Genomic DNA, 24,325 nt, shown 5'->3' on the forward strand with positions numbered 1-24,325 from the left:
GTAAAGTATTTAGAAAAACTACCTATATTTTTTATGAAATTATTATTCATACAAATACCAAATATTTCATTAAAATTACATGTTTATAATGATTTATTATAAATTTGTTTTTGAAAATGATATGATATACAGTAGTCTATGAGTTAATTTAATATTTTTTTTGCATAGCTCACTTCGTACAAAATCTACTAAAGTTTACACAACTAAATCCTGGCAATTGTTAGAAAGAGAGGAAGGGCTCTGTGGTAACCCTCTCTATCGGCTCGCGGCCTCTTTCACTTCAAATATAAGTCTTAAGGTGAATACGTTAGGTCTTTTTTTGTTAGCATCATTTTGGTGAGTGCGCATTCCTGTTTTATTATTACTTCCATGAGTATGTCTCTCATTTTTTCTCGAATAAATATCGATGTCAAGTACAGCACATACATATCTACAACCCTATTGAAACATAGAACGTTCTGTCTATGGAATAATGAATGAAATATAATGCTATATCCACATTCTCGACTTCAAAGACCGATTATTCAATTTTATGGGACTCTACTCCTCACTAGATGGCTAGAAGATTTCAAAGATTTAAGTGCTCTCATCAAACGACCTTTCAGTGGAATATAGGGTACATGGCATGGAAAGAACGAGTGAGAAAACTTCAACCACGCTGTGCAGTGGCGTGTAAACCCAACCTTAAGCTCTTCTTCATTCATTCATTTATGTTTTTTTATATAGCAACATTTTTATAACCTCAATCAAAGTTTGATATGTCTGAGGCAAATTGTCAATAATGATTTTTTATATTTCGTTAGGAAAAACAAGTAATTTTTTGTGTGTTTGTGTTGTAATTCATAGAATGTATTAACGTACCTCACTTCTTTAACATAAGTTCCTTACATTTAATCGACTGTTGTGTAAAAATGTTATAATGGCTACCATCGAAAATTGGGTAAATCGTAAGAAAGGTAATGTTATTTTGAAGATTTCTTCTTTATATCCATCCCTTTCAAGTATTTACACGAAAATATATTCAATAAATCACCGAATAGTCTCCAGAAATCTGATAAACAACTTATGTTTTTCTTGAAAATATTGCAGGTAAACATGCTGGAAATTTATTCAAATTAGATACAAAAACTAAAACACCTGAACAAAACATCATAGAAATCTTACAAGGGCTCTATGTGAAGAAGATAAACCAAAGTGAAGTATCACCAGCCATCAAACCAGTGGCTTCTGAACGGAGGCTGTTGACCACATCGAGGCCTGTTCAGAACAGTTCCCGGGACAGCTTTAGACTCTCCTACCTGAACGCCTGGGTTACCCTTCTCTGCAAAGAGGACAGAAGTAGTCTAGGATTCACTAATGAAGAGTTTATGACATGGTGAGTGTTGTGTTTATTATTAGTAAATTGACCTTGTGCCTATTTGCATGATCCAAATTGCCTAATTCTCTTCTAGTTGTATCTCACTGTCAACAAAAGGTGATTCAGGCTAGCAGCCCATGTTTTGGTGGTTGATTATTTAATGATAGGTGTGGCCTCAATCCAGCCTGCAATGTGTGTTGCTAGTTTTATTGGAATTCTTTTAGTCACTTTGTGTGGCCTTGTTCTCATTTCTTTAGTTCATGTTTATGTTGTAAACTGTAACAAATCAAATAAAGAATTTGTTTATAAATGCATAAATATAGTGTTGTGATGACTTTTGGGATTTTTAAGTTGATGTTAATGTTTAAAACCGGAGGTCATAATATTCTAAAAGAAAGTAATGAAGTATGTGGTAAATTGGATTTGGTTATTTTTGAAAGTATTAAGTATTTGAAAAACATTAAACATTTAACAAGAAACCCTAGTGTAGTTCCTATGAAGCCATTGCAAATTGGAGCAACAAGACCATAGTCTTGCATGACAAATATCAGTATTGTTAAAAAATATGCTTAGTATAGTTTAGTTGCCGCCTGTGGATGTATAAAATAAATAATATCTTTTATGAAATTTTCAGTCTCCGCATAAGCCTTGTGGATGAATCTGTGGTGATCAGGGCAGCAGCCCTACGAGTCCTCCGCTACTTGATAAAGACTGAAAGTGATGTTGCAGCCTTCAACAATCTCAAAATACCCTACTTGGTCATGAGGTAATATTACATAAAGCTTGTTTAATATATGAGAACCATCACTTATTAAGTAATATAAAGAGGAGGAAAAGATAGATATTGAGCAAGATATAGAAAAGTTCTAAGCCTGCTAAATACATAAACTTCTATCACAGAAGCCATTTAAATGGCACAGACCCTATGTCTAGGAAAGTTGAGAGCACTTAACATTTATCATATTAAACATGTCATAAGCATGGATAGGGCATAGGTCTCTGGCTGGTCAAAGACAGCATTTTTACATGGTTTGTAAAAATGCTTCAGACTCGGGTGAACTGATGTGCTAAGACAAGGATGTGCCACTGATAAACAAAATTATTAATTATATCAATGTAAAGCTGACATTACATGCAACCCTCATTCTTCTCCTAAGTCCTGTGCACCTTAGGCGGTCAGCCACTGAAGCTATACTGACTGGCTGATCCTTAAACCACAATGAAAAACTATACTCTAGTGTTTATCACCGACACACTAAAAATAAACTTAAAGAATCTTTCATTTTCAGCACAGTGCACAAAGACATTCCATTGTAACACAATAATGTTGTATATGTCTGTAATTGGCATATAGTATTAGTCGTAAGACCTTCTTTCAACATATCTTTTAAAACTGAAATAATATGTATGCTATTGGTGTATCTATAGTAGTAAACAAATAAACAACAAAACCTCCACTTCCCAGATCAATGGACCTGATGCTATCAAACGAAGAAGAGCGGGCGCAAGCCCTACGCGTAGTACGCCGCGTCATAGCCGTGGCCGGGCTGGAGAGTTCCCGGCGTCACCGCGCAGCATACGTGGAGCCGGGGCTGCTGCGGTGCCTCGTGGCTATAGCGCGCGCGGGCAGCGCGGGGGACGGCTCGGGGGACCGCCTGGCCAGGCCGGCCGTCGCCACGCTGGCCGAGATCGGTAAGATCGGTGGTTTGCACGAAACATTTAAATGTATTAAATTATAATATATTGCTCGCTTGCTTTGACAGTATAGTGTCAGAGCAAAAAAGTCATAGATTTAAATACCTACCTACGTTAAAATGTTTCTTGCAAGTTAGCCTACTGTTCTATGCAATGGATTTAACTCCCATCTTTCAGTCTGAGATAATTTCTTGTTGCTAACCTAATGTTGGGGTTGAATTATGTGTTGTCGAGCCGCAAATCCGGCCAAAATTATTGGACGAAAAGGGTTAAAACAGAATGTTGCTCCGGAGTGGCGCTCCTTTGAAGAAGACTTAGATTTATGTCCAGCAGTGTAAGACTATGGCTATAATGAAAGCTGAAAGGACTCACATCTCCAAAAAATCTTGTCATTATCAATCCCTTTACACCAAACCATCTGATGTGTTTATGGTCATCCTCTATGCAGTCTATGGTCACATTACTAATAAAATGGCGGCAAACAAACAAATACATATTTCTATTATTTATTATTATCTAAGCTAACCCGCAAATACTTCAATGGCGACGAGGACGGATAAAATTTACGCACCACGGGTGAAAGGTGAATAAGTTTATTTGGCGGGGGGCGAAATTATTAATAAAGTATGTGGGCAAGTCTCAAATGGCAGCAGTGGGCGAGAGATGCGAGGCGAGAGGCTCGCGGTTCGCTGCAACTTCGAGGACGGCAGGGGCAGGCGCGGCGGGACCGAGCGACAGGCACGAGACTGGCGCGCGATCAGCTACCGGCGAAGATACCCGAAGAGCAATCGGCCAACATACTTTCCCTAGACTTCGGATGTGGATCAGCAGGCGGCGGCGAGTGCGACAGGCGCGCCAGGTCGCTGAATCACTAAGAAGGAAAGTTCCGCAGTCATCAACAGCAGGCGGTATGCAGCAGAGGCCGAGGCCCTCGCTGTGCGTGGAGGGAGCAGGCGGTGTGCCGCGAGGCGGTGCGCGACTCAGCTGCGGCCGCGGTGGACTCGCCCGGCGGATAACTGGCCGCGATCAGGCGGTTGAACGTCCACGACTGTTCGCGACTTTAGGGTTGGGACTAGTGGCTAGTTATTTTATTAGGTGCATGTTTTTCTATACAGTATTTTCTATGATATTTTTGTATACAAGTTTTTTAGGTTATATTTTATTTTTACAATTAAAGGTGGAGGAATGATGTGTTTATGGTCATCCTCTATGCAGTCTATGGTCACATTACTAATAAAATGGCGGCAAACAAACAAATACATATTTCTATTATTTATTATTATCTAAGCTAACCCGCAAATACTTCACCATCCCTTACCATTATACCACTCTCCACTTACCTAACTCAATTCCCCCACAGGTGTGATAGCGCCAGCCCTGCTCGTCTCATGCGGGGGCATAAACGCCATCACTCGCTTCCTCGGCGAGTGCGCCACCCCGCGTATGGCCGAGGCTCTGTGCGGTGCATTATTGCATACATTGGACTCGCCTCATGCGCGCAGGATCGCCAGACTGGACTTGAGGCCGCTGTGTGCGCCGTACTGCGACTTCCACTTTAGAGCTAATACTAGTGATAGTAGCAGGTGAGTGTTGTGACTTGTTTGTTTAGCTATAGGTACGGGGGTTATCAGTTTTCCATGGGATCTAGGTGAGTGACTTTAGAACGAACACTAGTGATAGTAAGCAGGTGATTTTTGTGACTTGGTTATGTGTATGTAGCTAGGCATATTATCTGTTATCCACGGTATCTGGCTGAGTGTGCCACCCCAAGCATGGCCGAGGCTCTATGCGGTGCATTACTGCACACACTGGACTCACCTCATGCGCGTAGGATCGCCAGACTGGACCTCCGGCCGCTGTGTGCGCCGTACTGTGACTTCCACTTTAGAGCGAATACTAGTGATACGAGTAGTAGCAGGTGAGCTTTGTGACTTGATTATGTGTAATTGTGTATGTAGCTATAGGAAGTGTGGTTATCAGTTTTCCACGGTATCTGGATGACTTCCACTTTAGAGCTAATACTAGTGATAGTAGCAGGTAAGTTTTGTGACTTGTTTATTGTGTATGTAGCTATACTTAGGTAGGATGGAATGTTATCATTTATCTATGTTATCTGGGTGAATGAGCCACCCCGCGTATTTATGTGACTTCCACTTTAGAGCGAACACTAGCGATAGTAGCAGGTGAGTTTTTTTTACTTGTTTATGTGTAGTTTTGTATAGGTAGTGTGGCATTTTGTATGTTATCCACGGTATGTGGGTGAGTGCGGAGGCGAGCACTAGAGCGAACACTAGTGATAGTAGCCGATGAGTTTTGTAACTTGATTATGTGTTTCTACATAGCTATATAGGTAGGAATGTTATCATTTATCTACGTTATCTGGGTGAGTGTGCCAAACCAAGCATGGCCGAGGCTCTATGCGGCGCATTACTGCACACACTAGACTCACCTCATGCGCGCAGGATCGCCAGACTGGACCTCCGGCCGTTGTGTGCGCCGTACTGCGACTTCTACTTCAGAGCGAACACTAGTGATAGTAGCAGGTGAGTTTTGTGACTTGTTTATGTGTAGTTTTGTATAGGTAGGGTGGCATTTTGTCAGTTATCTACGGTATCTGGGTGTGCCAACCCAAGCATGGCCGAGGCCCTATGCGGTGCATTACTGCACACACTAGACTCACCTCACGCGCGCAGGATCGCCAGACTGGACCTCCGGCCGCTTTGTGCACCGTACTGCGACTTCCACTTTAGAGCTAATACTAGTGATAGTAGCAGGTGAGTTTTGTCACTTGTTCATGTGTATGTAGATAGATAGAGTACTCTTTATTTGTACACCAAGAAATAATTAATAATTTCACATATAAACTAGGGTTCAAAAGGCGGTCTTATCGCTTATAGCGATCTCTTTGGATGGATGGACTAAAAGAGATATAAATAGTGACAGTGACAGTGTGAGTATGTAGCTATAGGTAGGGCGGTTATCAGTTTTCTATGTTATCTGGGTGTGCCAACCCAAGCATGGCCGAGGCTCTATGCGGCGCATTACTGCACACACTGGACTCACCTCATGCGCGCAGGATCGCCAGACTGGACCTCCGGCCATTGTGTGCTCCGTACTGCGACTTCCACTTTAGAGCTAATACTAGTGATAGTAGCCGGTGAGTTTTGTGACTTGTTTAAGTGTAGATACATAGCTACAGGTAGGAATGTTATAATATATCTATGTTATCTGGGTGTGCCAACCCAAGCATGGCCGAGGCTCTATGCGGTGCATTACTGCATACACTGGACTCACCTCATGCGCGCAGGATCGCCAGACTGGACCCCCGGCAGCTGTGTGCTCCGTACTGCGACTTCCACTTTAGAGCTAATACTAGTGATAGTAGCAGGTGAATATTGTTATGTAATTCATTAGTCCATAAGTAGGTAAATTAGTAGGGCAGAGTTTTATTAGTGATCCACCTAGGGGTAACACCACCATCTTTTAATAATCTTATTGAATATGCTCTTTGCTCAATTTTGTTAAGTATGGTGGGAAAATGAGCCTTCATTTGGGTGGATCACTCATAAAATTGCACCTTGCGTTAGGTAGGTACATAGCTATAGGTAGGAATGTTATCATTTATCTAAGTATATTATCTTGGTGTGCCAACCCAAGCATGGCCGAGGCTCTATGCGGTGCATTACTGCACACAGTGGACTCACCTCATGCTCGTAGGATCGCCAGACTGGACTTAAGGCCGCTGTGCGCGCCGTACTGCGACTTCCACTTTAGAGCTAATACTAGTGATAGTAGCAGGTGAGTGTTGTGACTTGATTATGTAGCTATAGGTAGGAATGTTATAATGTCTCTATGTTATCTGGGTGTGCCAAACCAAGCATGGCCGAGGCTCTATGCGGCGCATTAGGTACTGCACACACTGGACTCACCTCATGCGCGCAGGATCGCCAGACTGGACCTCCGGCCGTTGTGTGCGCCGTACTGCGACTTCCACTTTAGGGCTAATACTAGTGATAGTAGCAGGTGAGTTTTGTGACTTGTTCATGTGTATGTAGATAGATAGAGTAATCTTTATTTGTACACCAAGAAATAATAAATAATTTCACATATAAACACTTAACTAGGGTTCAAAAGGCGGTCTTATCGCTTATAGCGATCTCTTGATGGATGGACTAAGAGACATAAATAGGGTAAAGTGTGATATAGGTAGCTATAGGTAGAAATGTCATCATTTACGTACGTTATCTCGGTGTGTCAACCCAAGCATGGCCGAGGCTCTATGCGGCGCATTACTGCACACACTAGACTCACCTCATGCGCGCAGGATCGCCAGACTGGACCTCCGGCCGTTGTGTGCGCCGTACTGCGACTTCCACTTCAGAGCTAATACTAGTGATAGTAGCCGGTGAGTTTTGTGACTTCTTTATGTGCCTATAGGTGGAATTTTATAATTTATCTATGTTATCTGGGTGAATGAGCCACCCCGCGTATGTATGTGACTTCCACTTTAGAGCGAACACTAGTGGTAGTAGCAGGTGAGTTTTTTTACTGATCTATGTAGCTATAGGTAGGAATGTTATCATTTATCTTAGTATATTATCTGGGTGTGCCAACCCAAGCATGGCCGAAGCCCTATGCGGTGCATTACTACACACACTGGACTCACCTCATGCGCGTAGGATCGCCAGACTGCGACTTCCACTTTAGAGCGAACACTAGTGATAGTAGCAGGTGAGTGCATGTTATGAGGATGATTAATTTTCAATTATTTAGTTGGCGACTGCAGTCATTTTAATTTCTAACAATGTATTTCCCTTATAAGAATGATCTGCTGGCTGCCGGCTGCAGCGCTCTGTAAAGTGTAAACTTGTATACAAAATTGACTCGCACCATCATTTGAACAATGTTGTTATCCTAAGGTACCCCGGTGGTACAGAGGGCCTTCACGAGAGTGCGCCACGCCGTCCTGACCTCGGCAACCGCTAGCTGGCTACCGTCCAGCTCAGCCCCTGCTCGCAGCAATCAATCATTTGTACTATAAAGTGACAAATGACCCTTATTCCCAGGGACGAGCGCGAGATGCGGTTCACGTGCTCCCGTCTCGCCCTACTCTGCGTATTACGCAGTTGGCCCGGCTTGCTCCACTTCTGCCACCCCTAGAACTCACAATAATCCAGTCTTACAAAGCGTGTTGCTTCATTTCTGCCATCCCAACTACATGCCAGTCTTTTACATTTTTTTCAACTATAACCCTTCTACCCAGGGACGAACGAGAGATGCGGTTCACATGCTCCCGCCTGGCCCTACTCTGCGTGTTGCGCAGTTGGCCCGGTCTACTGCACTTCTGCCACCCGTGCAGCGGCGGCGGGCTGCGGGCCGTGGTGCACGCGCTGCACTTGCCCAGGCTCGAGGTTCGCGTGAGTACAGGGGACAGATTCATTATTTATTTACTAATTACAGGGAACAGATTGTTTATTTACTAACTAACGGTGGGTGGCTTCATAGCTAGTCAACCCATAGGTATTACACGCATAATGGCCCACCTTAGAGGCTAAATGCGGAAAATCAGCTCGCCATGATAGATAGATAGATACTAATTAACGGTGTGCGGGCTGATTTCTTAACATCTGGAATGTGTGAAATCCGCACGTTTTTCAAAACAACCTTACAGACCAAAATTGTCGGCACAAACCACTACTTGATATCGGGCTCCTTCAAGTCTCTTCCTGTTTACCTAGCACGGGGCGCAAGACACACAATACAAGTCGTGACAAAAATCGAGCGTGCTCGCTCACCTCTCGCAGCAGTCGAGAGCAGACTATTCAATATTATTGTACTCGTAACGTTTTGTTTTGCGCGTCTTGCCCCCGGGCTATGCTTATCTAACTCCTACCGGCTACCTCATGACATGCTGATGATGATGAATATTGCAGAAAGCGATCCTGGAGCTGCTGTACGAGCTGCTGGGGCTGCCGCAGCCGGAGTGGACGGACGAGATCTCCGTCGCGCTCGCCGCCGTCGACCCGTCCGACTTCCAGGTCAGTGTCGTAATATATCTTAGGCCACGCGTTCGGGTTCGTTATGGACGTGGATAAACTTGTTTGATGTGCATTCCACATATCACAGCGGCGTATTTACGGCGAATCACGATATAGTGACGTTTATCTACGTCGATAGCGGTAGTCCCTTATGCAGCAGAGACTGGGGTCTATCTCTTTATTCATAAAAATATGATGCACAGATATTTTTGCTCTCATACATAAAAGTTTCTAAGCGCCATAGATCAAGTACAGCTGAAGCAATGTGGTAATTTGTTGTACAAATAGTACCTTGCATTTGCTTTGGGTATCTGCTGAAGGCAACGGAGAAAGTAGGGATTTTATGTATTGAACACCCAAAATCTTATGAATGCAAAAAACGAATGAGTATTGAAATGCGATGCACCCCCCTCTTATCCGAACGCAGAGTAGTTTGTAAAAATTGACGTTCATCAAAAAAAATTATATTTGTTTTACGATGAATAAATATTTGACTTTGAATGAAACTCATAGAAATGCATAGAAACCTGATGTAGTGATGGCATTGCATCACATCGTCTGCTGCACTCTTAAATTATTTCATTGGTTTTGCCTTCAACTCAAGGGGTTAAATACAAAACAAGGTGGCATCCATATATCCTAGGGCCAAATTAGATTTGACTAACCACTTCTTCAATCTGCAGGACTCGTGGCGTCTGAGCGAGGGCTTCGTGGCGGCGGAAGGGACGGCCATCTTGCCGCACCTCAGCGCGACCGGGCCCGACATCACCGAGATACATCTGGCCTTGTTGCTGCAGTGCTTCTTAGAGGTAATGTAAATTTTCATCATATTATCATCTTTTGATAGTCAACGTAAATAGCGAATGTATCAAATAGTTTCACAATACAACACCTAGCTTTATTCCAAAGTTAAATTTAAGCCAAAAGAGCCATCTACAGGAGTATGAAATGCTCTTGAATATGTTACAATGAGAGAAGGACGGAGTATTGACAGGCTATGAATAGGGTCGTGCGCCATTTTCATATTGTTACTTTAGTTACTTAGCTTATTCAGCATTCATTTCGTTACATACCACCAGTAACAATCTAACATTTATTTTTCGCAGGCCGGCCTCCTCGACGGTTTAGCCGAAGTGATAGTGACAAGCGACACCTTCATATCAGTCCGAGCGACGGTCCTTTTAGGACAACTGTTGCACTTAATCCACACGCTACTACCGCCGCAGATATGCAACATCACCCCTCCACTACCCTCCCTCATAGCGCAAGCTGCGGCGGGAAAACCACAAGCTTTAGCCGCCATTGCTGCCCTAAAAAGACTACACACGATGCTAGAAGCACGACCGGCCACAAACAGCCTGTTCCTAGACCATATAATCCAATACTGCAGCGGAGAATTCAAAGAGAAGACGGAAGATACGTCCAAAAGCAAGAAAGAAAAGGACAACGCGAGTATGGCAACTCCTAAAGCGTTGTACAAAGAGAACAGTATAGAGTTGCTGAACGAGTCTGATCACGAAAGCGAGCCGAAGAGACATAGTGTAGGATCGCGGGCTGACGTGAGCAATAGGAACGTTAGTGCGTTAGTGAAGAGTAAAAGTGTGAGTTCTAGAACTAGTGCCGCGGTGAGCAAAGTGACTAAGTCGAGCAAGTTCTTCAGTTTGTTTGAGACGGAGAGTGATAGTTTGATCCGGTGTTCACTCGTGATGCAGAATAAGGACGGAAATCAATGGAACTGGGAGATTATTAGGACTATTCTCAAGGTATGTTAATATGAGGTTTCGGAAACATTGCACTGTTTTACCCTTGGTAAAATTATTAAGTGTCATGCTTTTATTTGCACCACACACAATATATTTTCCATTGTATCTGATTTCACAGGGTAAAGCTTTCAAAAGCCTTTAACCACTTGTTTGCCTGGAAATCTCTGAAACTACAATAAAGCCTAATTCCACCCCAAACAGGAGCACAACACACAAATTCTGAAGCTAAACAGTTATCAAGACACTCAATCGTCCCTCAGTGCTTCACTCTTAATAGTCTTACCGTCATATGTCAATTTTTCCTAACTCGACATCTGTCAACACCGTCATTTGTCCATTATTCCACCGACACCAATAAATCTAAAATTCCACCCCAAACAGGAGCACGACACGCCAATCCTGAACCTAAACGACAGCGGGCACAAGGCGTGGGCGGCTCGCGTCATCAGCTACCTGCGTCCCTCGTCCAACAAGTACTCTCACGGCGAGTTGTCCGCGGCCGGACACGGGCACACGGCCGCCCGGGCCGCCTGCCAGCTGATTAGGAGGTTGCTTAGTCGGAATGATGTGAGTATTAGGGCGGGTTGATGTTATTAGAGTTTTCTTCCCTGACATTAGCTTATCTAGCTACTAATAGTCCCTATTGGCTATCTCATAAATTTTACTAAAAACTGTTTCGCAAAAAAAATTTTGAGACTGTTTGCATTATTTACTCGTACGTAGTGTATTTATGTAGTGTTGATTGCCAAAAATTACGTTTATGCTTCTTTGCAAGAAACCCGCCATCATGCTTCAAAATTTAGTAGCAATGCTGGTCTGTGTACATTCTCCCACGCGAGAAGAGTAAATAAATTAATGAACTCTAATCTCGAATCGAATCTTTAATTTCGACCGTTATTGCCACCACTATCTCACTACTATTGTAAAACTAACCACCAAAACCCTCCACAGGCGGACAGCCAACGCCTCCTCGAAGACTTATTCAGCGACGTGTCCAAGCAAATCGTCTCAATAGACACGGGCCGAGCGGCCCACGAGTGTCTGTTCAGCCCGCAACACATGAGCAACACGATGTGCCAGACGTACTTCCTGTTCGTGGGACAGCTGTGCCACTCGCGCGCCGGCCTGCGCCTGCTGCACCAGTCCACGCTGTACCGCAAGTATGTACCGCGACAGCTGTCAACTCTGCCAGTGTCACGTGTAGTGTCAACAGCGACACGTGAGCAACACGATGTGCCAGACGTACTTCCTGTTCGTGGGAGCATACCTCTCGCAAGTCGTCACTCGTCCTTAGTAAGAGGCCTGTCAAGCAATACTCTTTGCTACTTCCGCTTATGTAACGGGATGAGGAAATTGATTCACGAAAAAGGAGCCTCCATTAGACCGGGAACTCCTAGAAGTCTTTACACAGACAAAGTGAAAAAGACCTACCTCTTTAAGAAGCCACCATGAATCTAAAACAATCTAACACGACCCTTTTGTTACAGCCTACTAGAGCTATCAACGAAAACGCATCACAGCTGTTACGTAAAGCTTGTCATCTCAAGTCTGGACTACACCATCGACTCCTACCCACGAGACATCTTAGCCAAGACCCTGACATGCAACAACCAAGCCTCAAGACTCTACACCACTCGCTTCCTAAACGTCCTACTACGGGCCTCTCAGAAATCCAGAGAGTTGGTCCGTAAAAAGATGAAATTGAGGAAGAGCGGTTTACAAGACCAAGCGAAGTGTTCGAAAGATGAACCCGGGGTCGATATGGATACGTGGATACTGCAGATGTTGGTGGGGCAGATCAAGGATGAGTCGAAAGAGGTGGTCAAATGCGCATTGACTATATTGGAGGAGGCTTGCAATGTGTCGGTGAGTTTGGTTTTCATTTTTATGTGTCATCAACTAATAAACAAATGTTATAAATAGAACTTACCCTAAGAATAATATTATGTATTAGTCTGCGAGATAGATCTTTTCCATTGTTGGAATAACTAGATCACTCTGGCCTTCCTTTAGGGCAGCAGCTCTTAATGCCTCCATCACTCCTATTAATCATATTCTTCATTTGCGATCGGATAATAAATCCTAGGGTCCGGGATCCATACCTAGCCGGGCTATACAGTTACTAGAACCCCCCAATTTATTATTATTATTTGGTCTTGTTTTTGCCAAAAGGATGGCAATGGGCTCCGTACACATTGAGCCGACATTAAACTCCATCTCTTCACATCCCCAATAACTCGTAACCATCTATCCACAGACATACCTAGAAAAGCTGATATCCATGAAGGACGTGGTGGGTAAGAACTGCCGTCTCGACCGAGACACGGACCCGTATTCGATCGACTTCTCCGTAGCGGGTGACAGAGGGTACCTGCTGTGGCTACATCTGGAGGTGTCCTCTCTAGGGGACAACCCTGACGCGCAGGGGGCAGAGTTTCTGAATAGACATATGGACTATTGGGACAAGTTTTATAATTATCGGTGAGTAGTTTGATGATACTATGTTTGAAGGTTTAAAATGTATTAATACGATAGTTGATGAAATTGTAAATCCTGCATGTTTCGTTGCGTCTGCTGTCAAAATGTATTCCAGCTTTCATTATAGCAGGGAGGTATTTTGACCAGTGTCGCGGCTATCTGCGCCATATAGTTGTATTATTTAACGAATGTTATGTGCGTATTCGTTCTCGAATAGCGGCCGAATGCCATAGTGCGCCGAGACACCTTTCACGTTTTTAAAGTTTTTATCAAGTGTACTTTGTATTAATCTCCAAGGGTATCCTCAACAGATACGTGCGTCTAGTGGAGTCGATGATCCACCGAGCGCTAACACTATGGGGCAGTCGAGGAGCCGAGCGCCCCTCCGCGCCCCCGCCCCCGCACCTGCACGCCGCCCCCGCCGCGCGCCCCCGCCCCGCCACTCTCCAGGTATTAACAAACCATAGACTAAATAACTTTAACGAAGCTAATTTTTGAGGGTACACTACATAATTCCGAATTACTTTTTTACGAATATGAAAATAACGATTTTTAAATTTCGAATTTCATAGTTCCGAATAATTCACAATCCCGAATTTAAAGTTTCCGAATAACGAAAATCACGAATAGTTTATGAACGAAATTTCAAACAACACATTTATTAAAATGACGAAAGTCAATTTTCCGAATATTATTATTTCGATGTTTCAAAAGTACGATTTTTTATTGTATCGAATTGTTAAAATTACGAATCCCGAAATTTTAATATTCCGAAAATACAAATTCCCGAATGTTTCTTAGTTAACAAGAAATGGTTACATGAATAATGCAGCATCATGCGTATAAAAACAATATTTTTTAAGCTATATTATGTGAAACGCTCCGCTCCGCTTCGCTGCGCTCCGCTTTGTTTTTCGATATCTATGTGCACCTAACACGCTCCTCCTCGCTTTGCTCGTCGTCGCACCTATCTTTAGGTTTAGGTCCTAAGGTTTTTAAGTTTAAACACCATAAAAATCCTAGCAATTGTTTTGCTCTATATTTGAAACGCTCCGCTCCGCTTCGCTGCGCTCCGCTTTGTTTTTCGATATCTATGTGCACCTAACACGCTCCTCCTCGCTTTGCTCGTCGTCGCACCTATCTTTAGGTTTAGGTCCTAAGGTTTTTAAGTTTAACACCATAAAAATCCTAGCAATTGTTTTGCTCTATATTTGAAACGCTCCGCTCCGCTTCGCTGCGCTCCGCTTTGTTTTTCGATATCTATGTGCACCTAACACGCTCCTCCTCGCTTTGCTCGTCGTCGCACCTATCTTTTGGTTTTGGTTCTAAAGTTTTAAAGACGTTTATGTTTTTTTGTCAAAATCACGAATTATCATATTTCCGATCGGGATTTGACTTTTTCGTGATTATAATAAATCGGTATTTTATTTTTCGTATATTTAAGTAATCGTATTTTTTAACATTCGTATATTTAACAATCGTAATAACAATATTCGTTATTATAATATTCGAAATTATAATTTTCGGTATTTAAAAAAATCGGTATTGCAATATTTCGTAAATTGCATATTCGGGGTTATCAAATTCGGAAAAAAGTTTTTCGGAATATTTGGGTGTTCCCAATTTTTGAACCTAAGTAGCATAAGTGTAATACAGCCAATCACACTCAACAATCTGATTTCCCATGCGTGCAGCATACACAACATTGGCTGGAATGAATATATTAGGCCAATCGAGTGCAAGAATCATCGCATCGCACTAAAGCTAAAGATCCTCTTATACTTCGTTAAAGCTAACGATGTATAAGATCATCGATCATCGTTCCTAAGGCAGTTTTTGCCTTGCAACCAGTCTCATATCTCATGGTGTTTAGAACTATAATGAAAATAACACTTTTGGGTCTCTTGTGTTTATTTAAAAGAGCGCCAGCGCTATGAAGCTAAGAGGTGTTGTACTTAGCGTCATAGCGCGGCGTCAAGTAACGCTTTCTTTTTGACAAAGCCTTAACACAACATTTTCGTTACAGATACTGAAGGAGGGTCGCTGCGGCTCGGAACAAGAGATCATGGAGCTGAAGGCGGCGCTGTGGGCGTGCGGCAACACGGCGCGCACCGCCCAGGGGTTCAACAACCTCTTGCAGCTGTCCAGGTAGGAACATTGTAAATTTTATTAAAAGATGGTACGGCCGTGCCCCCAGATACCTTCATTGAGCATCGTATATAAGTTCAGATTCAAGAAAAGGTAATGAAAAAGTTGAAAATTTGCAATATCGTGTGTCTAATCTGACCTTTGCCATTCTTTCCTATTAAGTTTTTCTGATGATAATGACCCGTTTTTCCTCATCCATTCGTGTTTATCGTTTTTATATTATATTTCTCACTTTTTAAAAGGACTGCTTATGGATTTTACAGAATTTTAACCCAATAATGTTCCTCAAGGACGCTATTCTGGCATTTTCTCGTACTATTGGAAACTCTTCATATTTTCCATCACTTTACAACCTTCCCTACTTATTCCGTATATTAACCCCAATCTCCTCCTTCCAGCGGCAGCCCCGGCGACTCCATCCCCGTGCTAACAGTGCGGCTGGCTCAGCACAGCTCGGTGTACTCGGTGCGCGCCACCGCGCTGTACGCGCTGGGGCTGCTGGGCGGCACGCGCGCCGGCGCCGACAGCCTGCTCCAGCTGGGTGAGTGCGGTTATACGTTGTGTCGGACACACAGCTGTCTGTGTCGGTGCTCACAGTGCGGCTGGCTCAGCACAGCTCGGTGTACTCGGTGCGCGCCACCGCGCTGTACGCGCTGGGGCTGCTGGGCGGCACGCGCGCCGGCGCCGACAGCCTGCTCCAGCTGGGTGAGTGCGGTTATACGTTGTGTCGGACACACAGCTGTCTGTGTCGGTGCTCACAGTGCGGCTGGCTCAGCACAGCTCGGTGTACTCGGTGCGCGCCACCGCGCTGTACGCGCTGGGGCTGCTGGGCGGCACGCGCGCCGGCGCCGACAGCCTGCTCCAGCTGGGTGAGTGCGGTTATACGTTGTGTCGGACACACAGCTGTCTGTGTCGGTGTGAGCAGTGCGGCTGGCGAAGTATTGCGCGGTGAACAATACCACTTGTAGTCGGTGGGTTTGTCTAACTAAGATATCAGGGGTCTCTTACCACAAAAACTTAGACAGTATTTAACAGATGTTTAGCGCTGTCAAACGCATACAAAATCTATCAAATTTCTTTCTAAACACTAAATAAACAGTATCTAAAGTTTTTGTGGTAGCACAGAAGGTGTCTGCATGCTAAGTTTTTTGAATTTTGGTCTAGCTGTTTTTGCGTGAAAGCTCGCCTTATCATCCATATCACCGAAACAAATACGTCATACATTTTATAACTTCTGCAATAACCCTTAAATTTCCTTCCAGGCTGGCTGTGCGTGCGTCACACGAGACACGATCAATTCCCGATCATCGAAGAAGAGAACTATCCAACAAACAACGGATCCGGCAACCTACACCACCTGATAACCTCCCCGGGCCGCCGCTATGTGCCTCGCTTCGACCCCGACCACACGATCAGCGAGCATTCCGACCAAAGCATCGCGGAAAGCCTCCACTCCGACCAAACGAAACACTCAAACAAATACACAGATAGAAAAGACCACGATACAGTCGACGCGAGGTATCGAGAAATCGATAAACGGAAGTCGCATACGCTTCCGATGCAGGGGTATTCGAATGCGCACGAGAAAGCGTTGACGGAATCGCGTACGTTAGACATTTTGCGTGATTATTCGAGTTACGAAAGGCCGGTTGATAGTCGGTTGGTGGGAAGGATTAACTCGCTAGATCACCATCATGAAGGGAGGGTGAGGAATACTAGTGAATCTAGTACGAGTGGGGTCAGCAGCTGTGATTCTGTGCTGGGGATTCGATATGTGTTTCCGTGAGTATTTTATTTTTCTAAATGGAATTTATCATATAGTATTTTATTTATTTTACTATATTAATATACACGCTTATTATGGGGTGCAAGATAGCTTGAAGGAGCCTCTAGTGACATTCATCTAGTTACCTATTACTTACATACTTACGTCCGACGCACCTCTATTATTAACTTAATACTGGCAAGGGCGTTTATTATTCTTTATTCTTAGCGTGTCGGTGACATGACAAGCGGAACGTCTTCAATCCGTGGTGAAACCGACACATGCAACTTTCTTCAAAGAACCGCAACTTTAGTAGTGTTGTCATATAAATAAACATTATTACACACCCTGTATAACTCTTATCTCATACGTTACAGTGACAGAGTGCTGACGCTCAGTCCGATCCCGAGCTCGTCGAGTCTGTACGGACTGAAGGGAACCTCGCAGCGCCGCCCCGACCGCCGCCCCTCCACCGCCAGTGAGTATTGTGACAGTGACTGTATGTACATGACAGTGTGCTGACGCTCAGTCCGATCCCGAGCTCGTCGAGTCTGTACGGACTGAAGGGAACCTCGCAGCGCCGCCCCGACCGCCGCCCCTCCACCGCCAGTGAGTATTGTGACAGTGACTGTATGTACATGACAGTGTGCTGACGCTCAGTCCGATCCCGAGCTCGTCGAGTCTGTACGGACTGAAGGGAACCTCGCAGCGCCGCCCCGACCGCCGCCCCTCCACCGCCAGTGAGTATTGTGACAGTGACTGTATGTACATGACAGTGTGCTGACGCTCAGTCCGATCCCGAGCTCGTCGAGTCTGTACGGACTGAAGGGAACCTCGCAGCGCCGCCCCGACCGCCGCCCCTCCACCGCCAGTGAGTATTGTGACAGTGACTGTATGTACATGACAGTGTGCTGACGCTCAGTCCGATCCCGAGCTCGTCGAGTCTGTACGGACTGAAGGGAACCTCGCAGCGCCGCCCCGACCGCCGCCCCTCCACCGCCAGTGAGTATTCTGTACACACTGCCATAGACATATCTAACCACCCCTACGTAATTTAACTATGGATTATTTTGCTAACAAGTGCTACCAAAAACTCTTTGCAAGCTGACACACAAATGCTACCGGATTTGGATAACTACCGGTTGGATATGTAAATTTAAATATAGAATCGAGTGTTCACCTCATATTGGATGAGGCACGGCGGCATTGCCCATTTGGCTAGGCTTGCTCAGTAATGAACGTTTGTTAAATAATGATGATGCAGATACTCTTTCTATACTGCATTACAATACTTAATAATAATATGTTTGTATTTACAGGTTTCACGGCACCCGACGCGGCCAGTTCGCCGCCCAGCCAGAAGGACATGGTCGGATACGCGACTCTGAAGTCTTTGAACAGGAGCAGAAGGTACGTTTTTTAATTTTACCAATTGAAGAGTAGAATTTCTGATATGATCAGTCAGCGAATATTTTCCCATTTCACACTTAGATCAAATTTTTTCAAGAAACCTTCAATATACGTATACAGATGAAATTCAACTATTAATCTATTTTTATTGTGCAAAATTTTAACTATTTTTATTGTGTTATTGTGCGCCACGTACGGTCATGTTTAAAGGAGCATCCTTCATTCAGAAATAGTTTACTTCGCCTTAGCACGTTATTGATACACACTATAGGCTAGGGCTAGACTCTTGGTCTAGTAACTAGGATGTCTATATTATAGTTAGTTATCGAATATCCACGTATTCCAGACTTATAATTTACTAATTCTTGTATATTCCAGACCACACCTATCCGAGAGCGCGGCCACCGGCGCGGGCGACATCGAGGAGCTGAGCTGGATGCTCGAGCCCTCGCGACGCTCCAAGCCATTCTCGTCCTTAAGAGATAGAGGGAAGGTCATCAAGGAACGCATGGCGAAGCTCAGGTAATTAGGGTGGTTATTATGTGTGAAGTGTGTTGTTACAACAACCTCGTATAGTGAAATCTGAATCTGAAAATTAATATAAAGAAGGCTAATTTCCTTGCCCTAACTTGCATTATGTATAGTCTGATTTTTAATCTCAGATACTAAATTGACAGATTCTGATCGGTTCATCAACAGTTGATTGTTCCACTATTCAAGTGACGTATATCGTTCTATTGACGGGGCAATCGACTGTTGATGAACCGTTAAAAATCTGTCAATATAGTATCTGAGATAAAAAAAAATAGACTTTAGGCATCTGGTTGGTAAGCCTCTATGGTTTTATATAGAGGAAACTACATATATTGTCATTTTTTTCAGCCACTATACAGGAATCTTTTAATTTGAAAATCATTAACCCTACCCCTCTTCCCTCCTCACAGCCTCCTAGAATACGACTGGAAGCCCATATCCTCAACCGACACTGGCAGCTCGCGGCAGTCGCCGCCGCCGCGCGCCGAGCGCCGCCCCGCGCGCGTGCAGGCGCCCGGCGAGCACACCTGCTACATCGGCGTCTGTCTGCCGGCCAATATCGTCGACTTGTTCCCGAGGTCAGTAGGAGTTATTAGTCCCTATTAAAGTCTGTTTTGTATGTCAGATACTAAATTGTCAGATTCTGAACGGTTCATCAACAGTCGATTATCCCGCCAATAGAACGTCACTTAATCGACTGTTAATGAACCGTTCAGAAACTGTCAATTTAGTATCTAAGATTAAAAAGCAGACTATAGAAGCTTAAATTGCAAGGCTGTAGTAACTTTCGACGTAGCTAAAATGCCATTTAAATGCGACGAAAATGGCGCAGTTACTGTCTTATGTATAGACGCGCTAATCTAGGTAACTGGTCAATTCTTTCACCATGGTGAGTAGCCCTAGTGGATATCGTGTGGACACACTGGCAGCTCGCGGCAGTCGCCGCCGCCGCGCGCCGAGCGCCGCCCCGCGCGCGTGCAGGCGCCCGGCGAGCACACCTGCTACATCGGCGTCTGTCTGCCGGCCAATATCGTCGACTTGTTCCCGAGGTCAGCTGTAGTTATAGTAGGCCCTATTAATGAACCGTTCAGAAACTGTTAATTTAGTATCTGAGATTAAAAAAACAGGTTATAGAAGCTTAAATCGCAAGGCTATATAAGTCATGTACTTCATACACTATTTTGGATTACATTTCGTTTAAACAGCACTCTTCCATTCACATCAACTCACACCTAACCACCAACCTCTCCGTATTCCAGAGGAGAGAGCGAGGACTCGATGCTGGACAGCTTCGCGGCGGACTCGTCGTTCCTGCTGGACGCCGGCAAGCACGCCGAGCCGCCCGCCGCCTACCCGCATAGTAAAGGTAAATAATATTTACTAGATTAAGTACCCACTGTTGATAATCGTGACATCTTATGGTCTTATCATACTTAGCGTCATACGAGCGACCGCAACGTTTTCGCTGCGCTCCCGCTCCGTTGTAAGCACTCCGAGCGTCGTATGTACGAGCCGCTAGTATGACAAAGCCCAAAATACTGCTAGGCTACCAACTGTTCGCGGACGGACCCAGTCGACTTTAAACAAGTGTTGCAAAAAGTAAAATTGTAGGCAGCTTCCCACAGTCCGCAATATTCAGGCATGGGCCCCTGACTGCCCTGTCAATAAATTGAAACTATCTTTCTCCACGCCTGGCGCTCACTTCGCATGGCCGTCGTTCCTCAATTTTCCACTAATTTAAACCTTACATCTATCCACAGAGGGTTCAGAATGCGGGCCGCGCAGCTGGCGGCACTCGGCCAGCGGCTGCGTGGCGTGCGCGCGCCCGCGCCCCGCCTCCACGCACGAGCTGCGGCTCGCGTTCTTCAGTGAGTACATAAGTACTATAATTATATTATTTATATGTATACTCGAACTGTAATCCCGAAATGAGAAGTGACTTCCAAACGAGTCACCCGCATTTATATTTGTACTCATGTGATAAGTTGCGTTTTGGAATGGGTACACTAGAATCTACCACATATCCGCACCGTATACCCACTGTGTACATAATTGTCTATGTTCAGAAGGTACAGGACCGCTCGGTCCCCGCATCCTGTTCATGCACAGAAAGGCTCTAGCACCACTATTAACTGCGGTTAATAATACATAGAAAATTCAATGAAAATACATAGGTACAGTGAAATGAGTTTGTATTGAAAAGAACCATTGCAGAGACGTATTCCAGAGATGACTAAAATTCAGTTGATAGATAAACTAAGTTCATGCAAGATAAAATACAAGATACCTACGAAAACGACTAAAGTCCTCACAATAATTCCCTCAGACCCGGTGGGCAGCCCCGGTGCGTCGCTGGAGGCGCCGCGCAGCCCGCCGCCGGAGCGCCCCGCCGCCCACGCCGAGCTGCTGGCGCACGCGCACTACATGGCCAACCCCATACACCATCGACAGGTATATACAACATAATATTATATAAACAAACTTGGAAGTAGAAAAAAGACGGAAGGAATCTTGCTAACGTGAGGCACCCAAAGTAAGTCAGTTTCATTGTTACGACGAACCCGCCACACACACATTCACTCAAAGTAAGTCAGTCCGCCGCCGAGCGTCAATCACGTCGCACCTACGCTCATGTCGCCGCCATTGCTGTGCCTCATTTTTTTACTTATCGAGATTCAAAATTATAAATTCCGCCCTAGAATTCCTAGACGAAAGCAAAACCAAAGGAAAACACTACGCTAGCGCTACAAACGTCGATGGAACTACTCACTGAATACCAATAACATCTCATCACCATACTTTATTACGTTCTCATCCTCACTTTCGTCTATGGCAGAAAATTTACTGAATAACTGATCTCTGTCTTGCCATATTTATCTTACCTTCATCCGATCCCGTTACACAATACACATGGTACATTTCTAATCTACATCACATGTCTCTACCAAACTCCCCTTACATTCCAGGCGCGTCCAGCCCTCATCTCGCTCAAGCAGCGTCACCCAGAAGTATTCCGCAACCCGTGCGTCTATTCCGACGTGTGCCAACTGTTGGCCACCGGCACCTACATGATGTGTGCGCGACGGTTCCTTCAGGAGCTGTTTCTAGAAGTATCCTTCGACTGCTTCAAGCAAGAGCCGCCCGAGATATTGGCGAGGTATAAGACGCCGCCCGCCGTCGTTTAGCGTTTATTGATGGTGTTGGCCGTTCAAAGTGGAGGTCAGTGTTTAGGTACAGTTTGTTAGCAATTAGAATATACCTACCTACTTGTCAGTAGTTAGTACTTTTGATGTTATTTTGTGTGGATTTCATCAAGTGTAAATTATATTCTAAATGCTCATAAACTGTAGACACACGGGTCGTATTATGATTTTGGCTTAAAGCAAATAATGTTTGCTGTATTTAGTTTGGTACATGCCATAGATGCTAGAAGTTTTGGTGTTTCAACGACCAGTGTGATCGTGAGTATTGTATCCCCACTTTGAACTAATTCGTTTCATTAAATTGGCCTAAACTATAAGTACTTTGAGCCTTACGAATTAGATGATATAAGCTAGACGGTTCCTTGAGAATGTTTCTAAGACCTTCGGCTACCTCATGAAGATACTGCCGAGAACAGTTAGACTTAGTTCACGCTAACTCAATCGCTGCCGAATTGTGTTTTGTAAACCAGATTAGCAGGCTTTTGGTATAAACTTGCTTCTAAAACAGTGTGGATCTTTAAATTGGTAGGTTTGACCAAAATTGTAACTAGTCTGGTTTATAAAATACGAATGTTAGTTACATAGACACATGTAATATAAAATTAGGTAAAATCCTGTTATATTCGGTTTTATTACATTATTTATTGCACAATCCTGAGTGCACGATTATTGTAACCACTTAATTTAACCTAACCCACCATAGTATCGTTATTGTTGGTTTTTCTTTGAGTATTGTTATACATCTTGTACTGTTAAGTTTCGCTATAGTTTTAATACCGATATTGATTAACTGCAATAAGGAGTGTTTGAATCTCTAACAGTCGCGTGGTCCCAGTAAATGTTGTGTTCATTGTAAAGAAACACGCGGGATAATCTTTTAGAATGTTTGCGAAAATTAGCGAAATTCAAAAGATGTGAAATTGGTACGCACCGTGATGTTAAATGCTGATATGAAAAGAAAAACTATAGCTTTTGAAAAGCCCCCGAGCGATAAAGTTACTTTCGGTGGTTTTATATTATTATGTATATTTAAAAACTCGTATATTGTATTAGAAACTTGTTTTTTTGTTTACCGTGGTAACAAATTAATCTTAGATACATAGCAAATTATTCTGAAATTTAAATTGTTATGTACTTATGAAAAAAAAAAAGATTTTGATTTGACTCTCCGTATGGGATTGTTTTGCACGCTTTCATTATAAATATAACCTACAGGAATGACTTTAATATTGTATATATTGCTATTGATTGTACGATTATAGATCTTTTTATTCGCATTCTGTAAAAAAAAATACTTATGTAAGAATTTGACCTTCAATACGTGTAATTATTAAAGTGATATATATTTGGAATGCCAATACGAGATCAAGGGAAATTTGTGGAATGCCCTACCTCTATTTATATTAAAGCGATAGCCTCACCTTAGTAATTGCCACTTTAAGTATATACCTAAGTGTCTTGATAGCGTATTATGCATGGATTAATAAAATAAGATAATTTGTTCCTCAAAGATAGTAACTTACAGTGTTTCGAATAAGTATTTGGTAACAAAAGTATCTTTTTGTATTCATGATGTTTATTGCAGATAGTTATATCTGATGGCTACATCTCAACCTGTACATGACAATAGTTCAATACACCCACCCAGTCCTTACTGATAGTACCTACTGAACCCACCTATACCAGAAGTAATTAACGATTCCTACTACATGTAATGTTGTTACTAAATTAATACATACTATTATAACTGCAGAAATGTGTTCAATATAAATCGTAACTTGTAGCGATTTGCATTTAATATTTTTTGTTATTTCAATATTTGTATTCTTGTTATTTATCCAAATTTTTATTAAGCAAAACCATTTATGTTGTCGATTATACTATTTTACTTGATATTTTAAGTATTATTCGTCTGTAGAGGTATCTAGATGTCA

General features: G+C 43.5%; 1 protein-coding gene across 1 annotated transcript; it reads left to right on the plus strand.

Moving 5' to 3' along the window:
* Positions 1-730: 730 nt before the first annotated feature.
* Positions 731-22,440, plus strand: LOC105395848 (rapamycin-insensitive companion of mTOR). Its single transcript, XM_048629073.1, has 26 exons — positions 731-956; positions 1,090-1,375; positions 1,992-2,123; positions 2,823-3,049; positions 4,413-4,635; positions 8,316-8,469; positions 8,986-9,090; positions 9,774-9,899; positions 10,197-10,853; positions 11,235-11,420; positions 11,805-12,013; positions 12,341-12,719; positions 13,111-13,334; positions 13,643-13,781; positions 15,358-15,479; positions 15,878-16,020; positions 16,742-17,261; positions 17,622-17,722; positions 18,564-18,654; positions 19,033-19,176; positions 19,599-19,770; positions 20,092-20,237; positions 20,448-20,554; positions 20,949-21,056; positions 21,515-21,639; positions 22,155-22,440. Exons 1-26 carry the CDS (start codon positions 920-922, stop codon positions 22,371-22,373), a joined length of 5,082 nt encoding a protein of 1,693 aa, XP_048485030.1. The 5' UTR covers positions 731-919; the 3' UTR covers positions 22,374-22,440.
* Positions 22,441-24,325: the final 1,885 nt, after the last annotated feature.

Source organism: Plutella xylostella, chromosome 22 (genome assembly GCF_932276165.1).
Source record: "Plutella xylostella chromosome 22, ilPluXylo3.1, whole genome shotgun sequence".
Taxonomy (NCBI): domain Eukaryota; kingdom Metazoa; phylum Arthropoda; class Insecta; order Lepidoptera; family Plutellidae; genus Plutella; species Plutella xylostella.

Coding starts and splice junctions, on each gene's coding strand:
- LOC105395848 (XM_048629073.1), top strand. CDS start 920: ATGGCTACCATCGAAAATTGGGTAAATCGTAAGAAAG. Junction 13,335..13,642: donor GACAAGTTTTATAATTATCG/GTGAGTAGTTTG, acceptor TATCCTCAACAG/ATACGTGCGTCTAGTGGAGT. Junction 19,177..19,598: donor GAACGCATGGCGAAGCTCAG/GTAATTAGGGTG, acceptor CCCTCCTCACAG/CCTCCTAGAATACGACTGGA.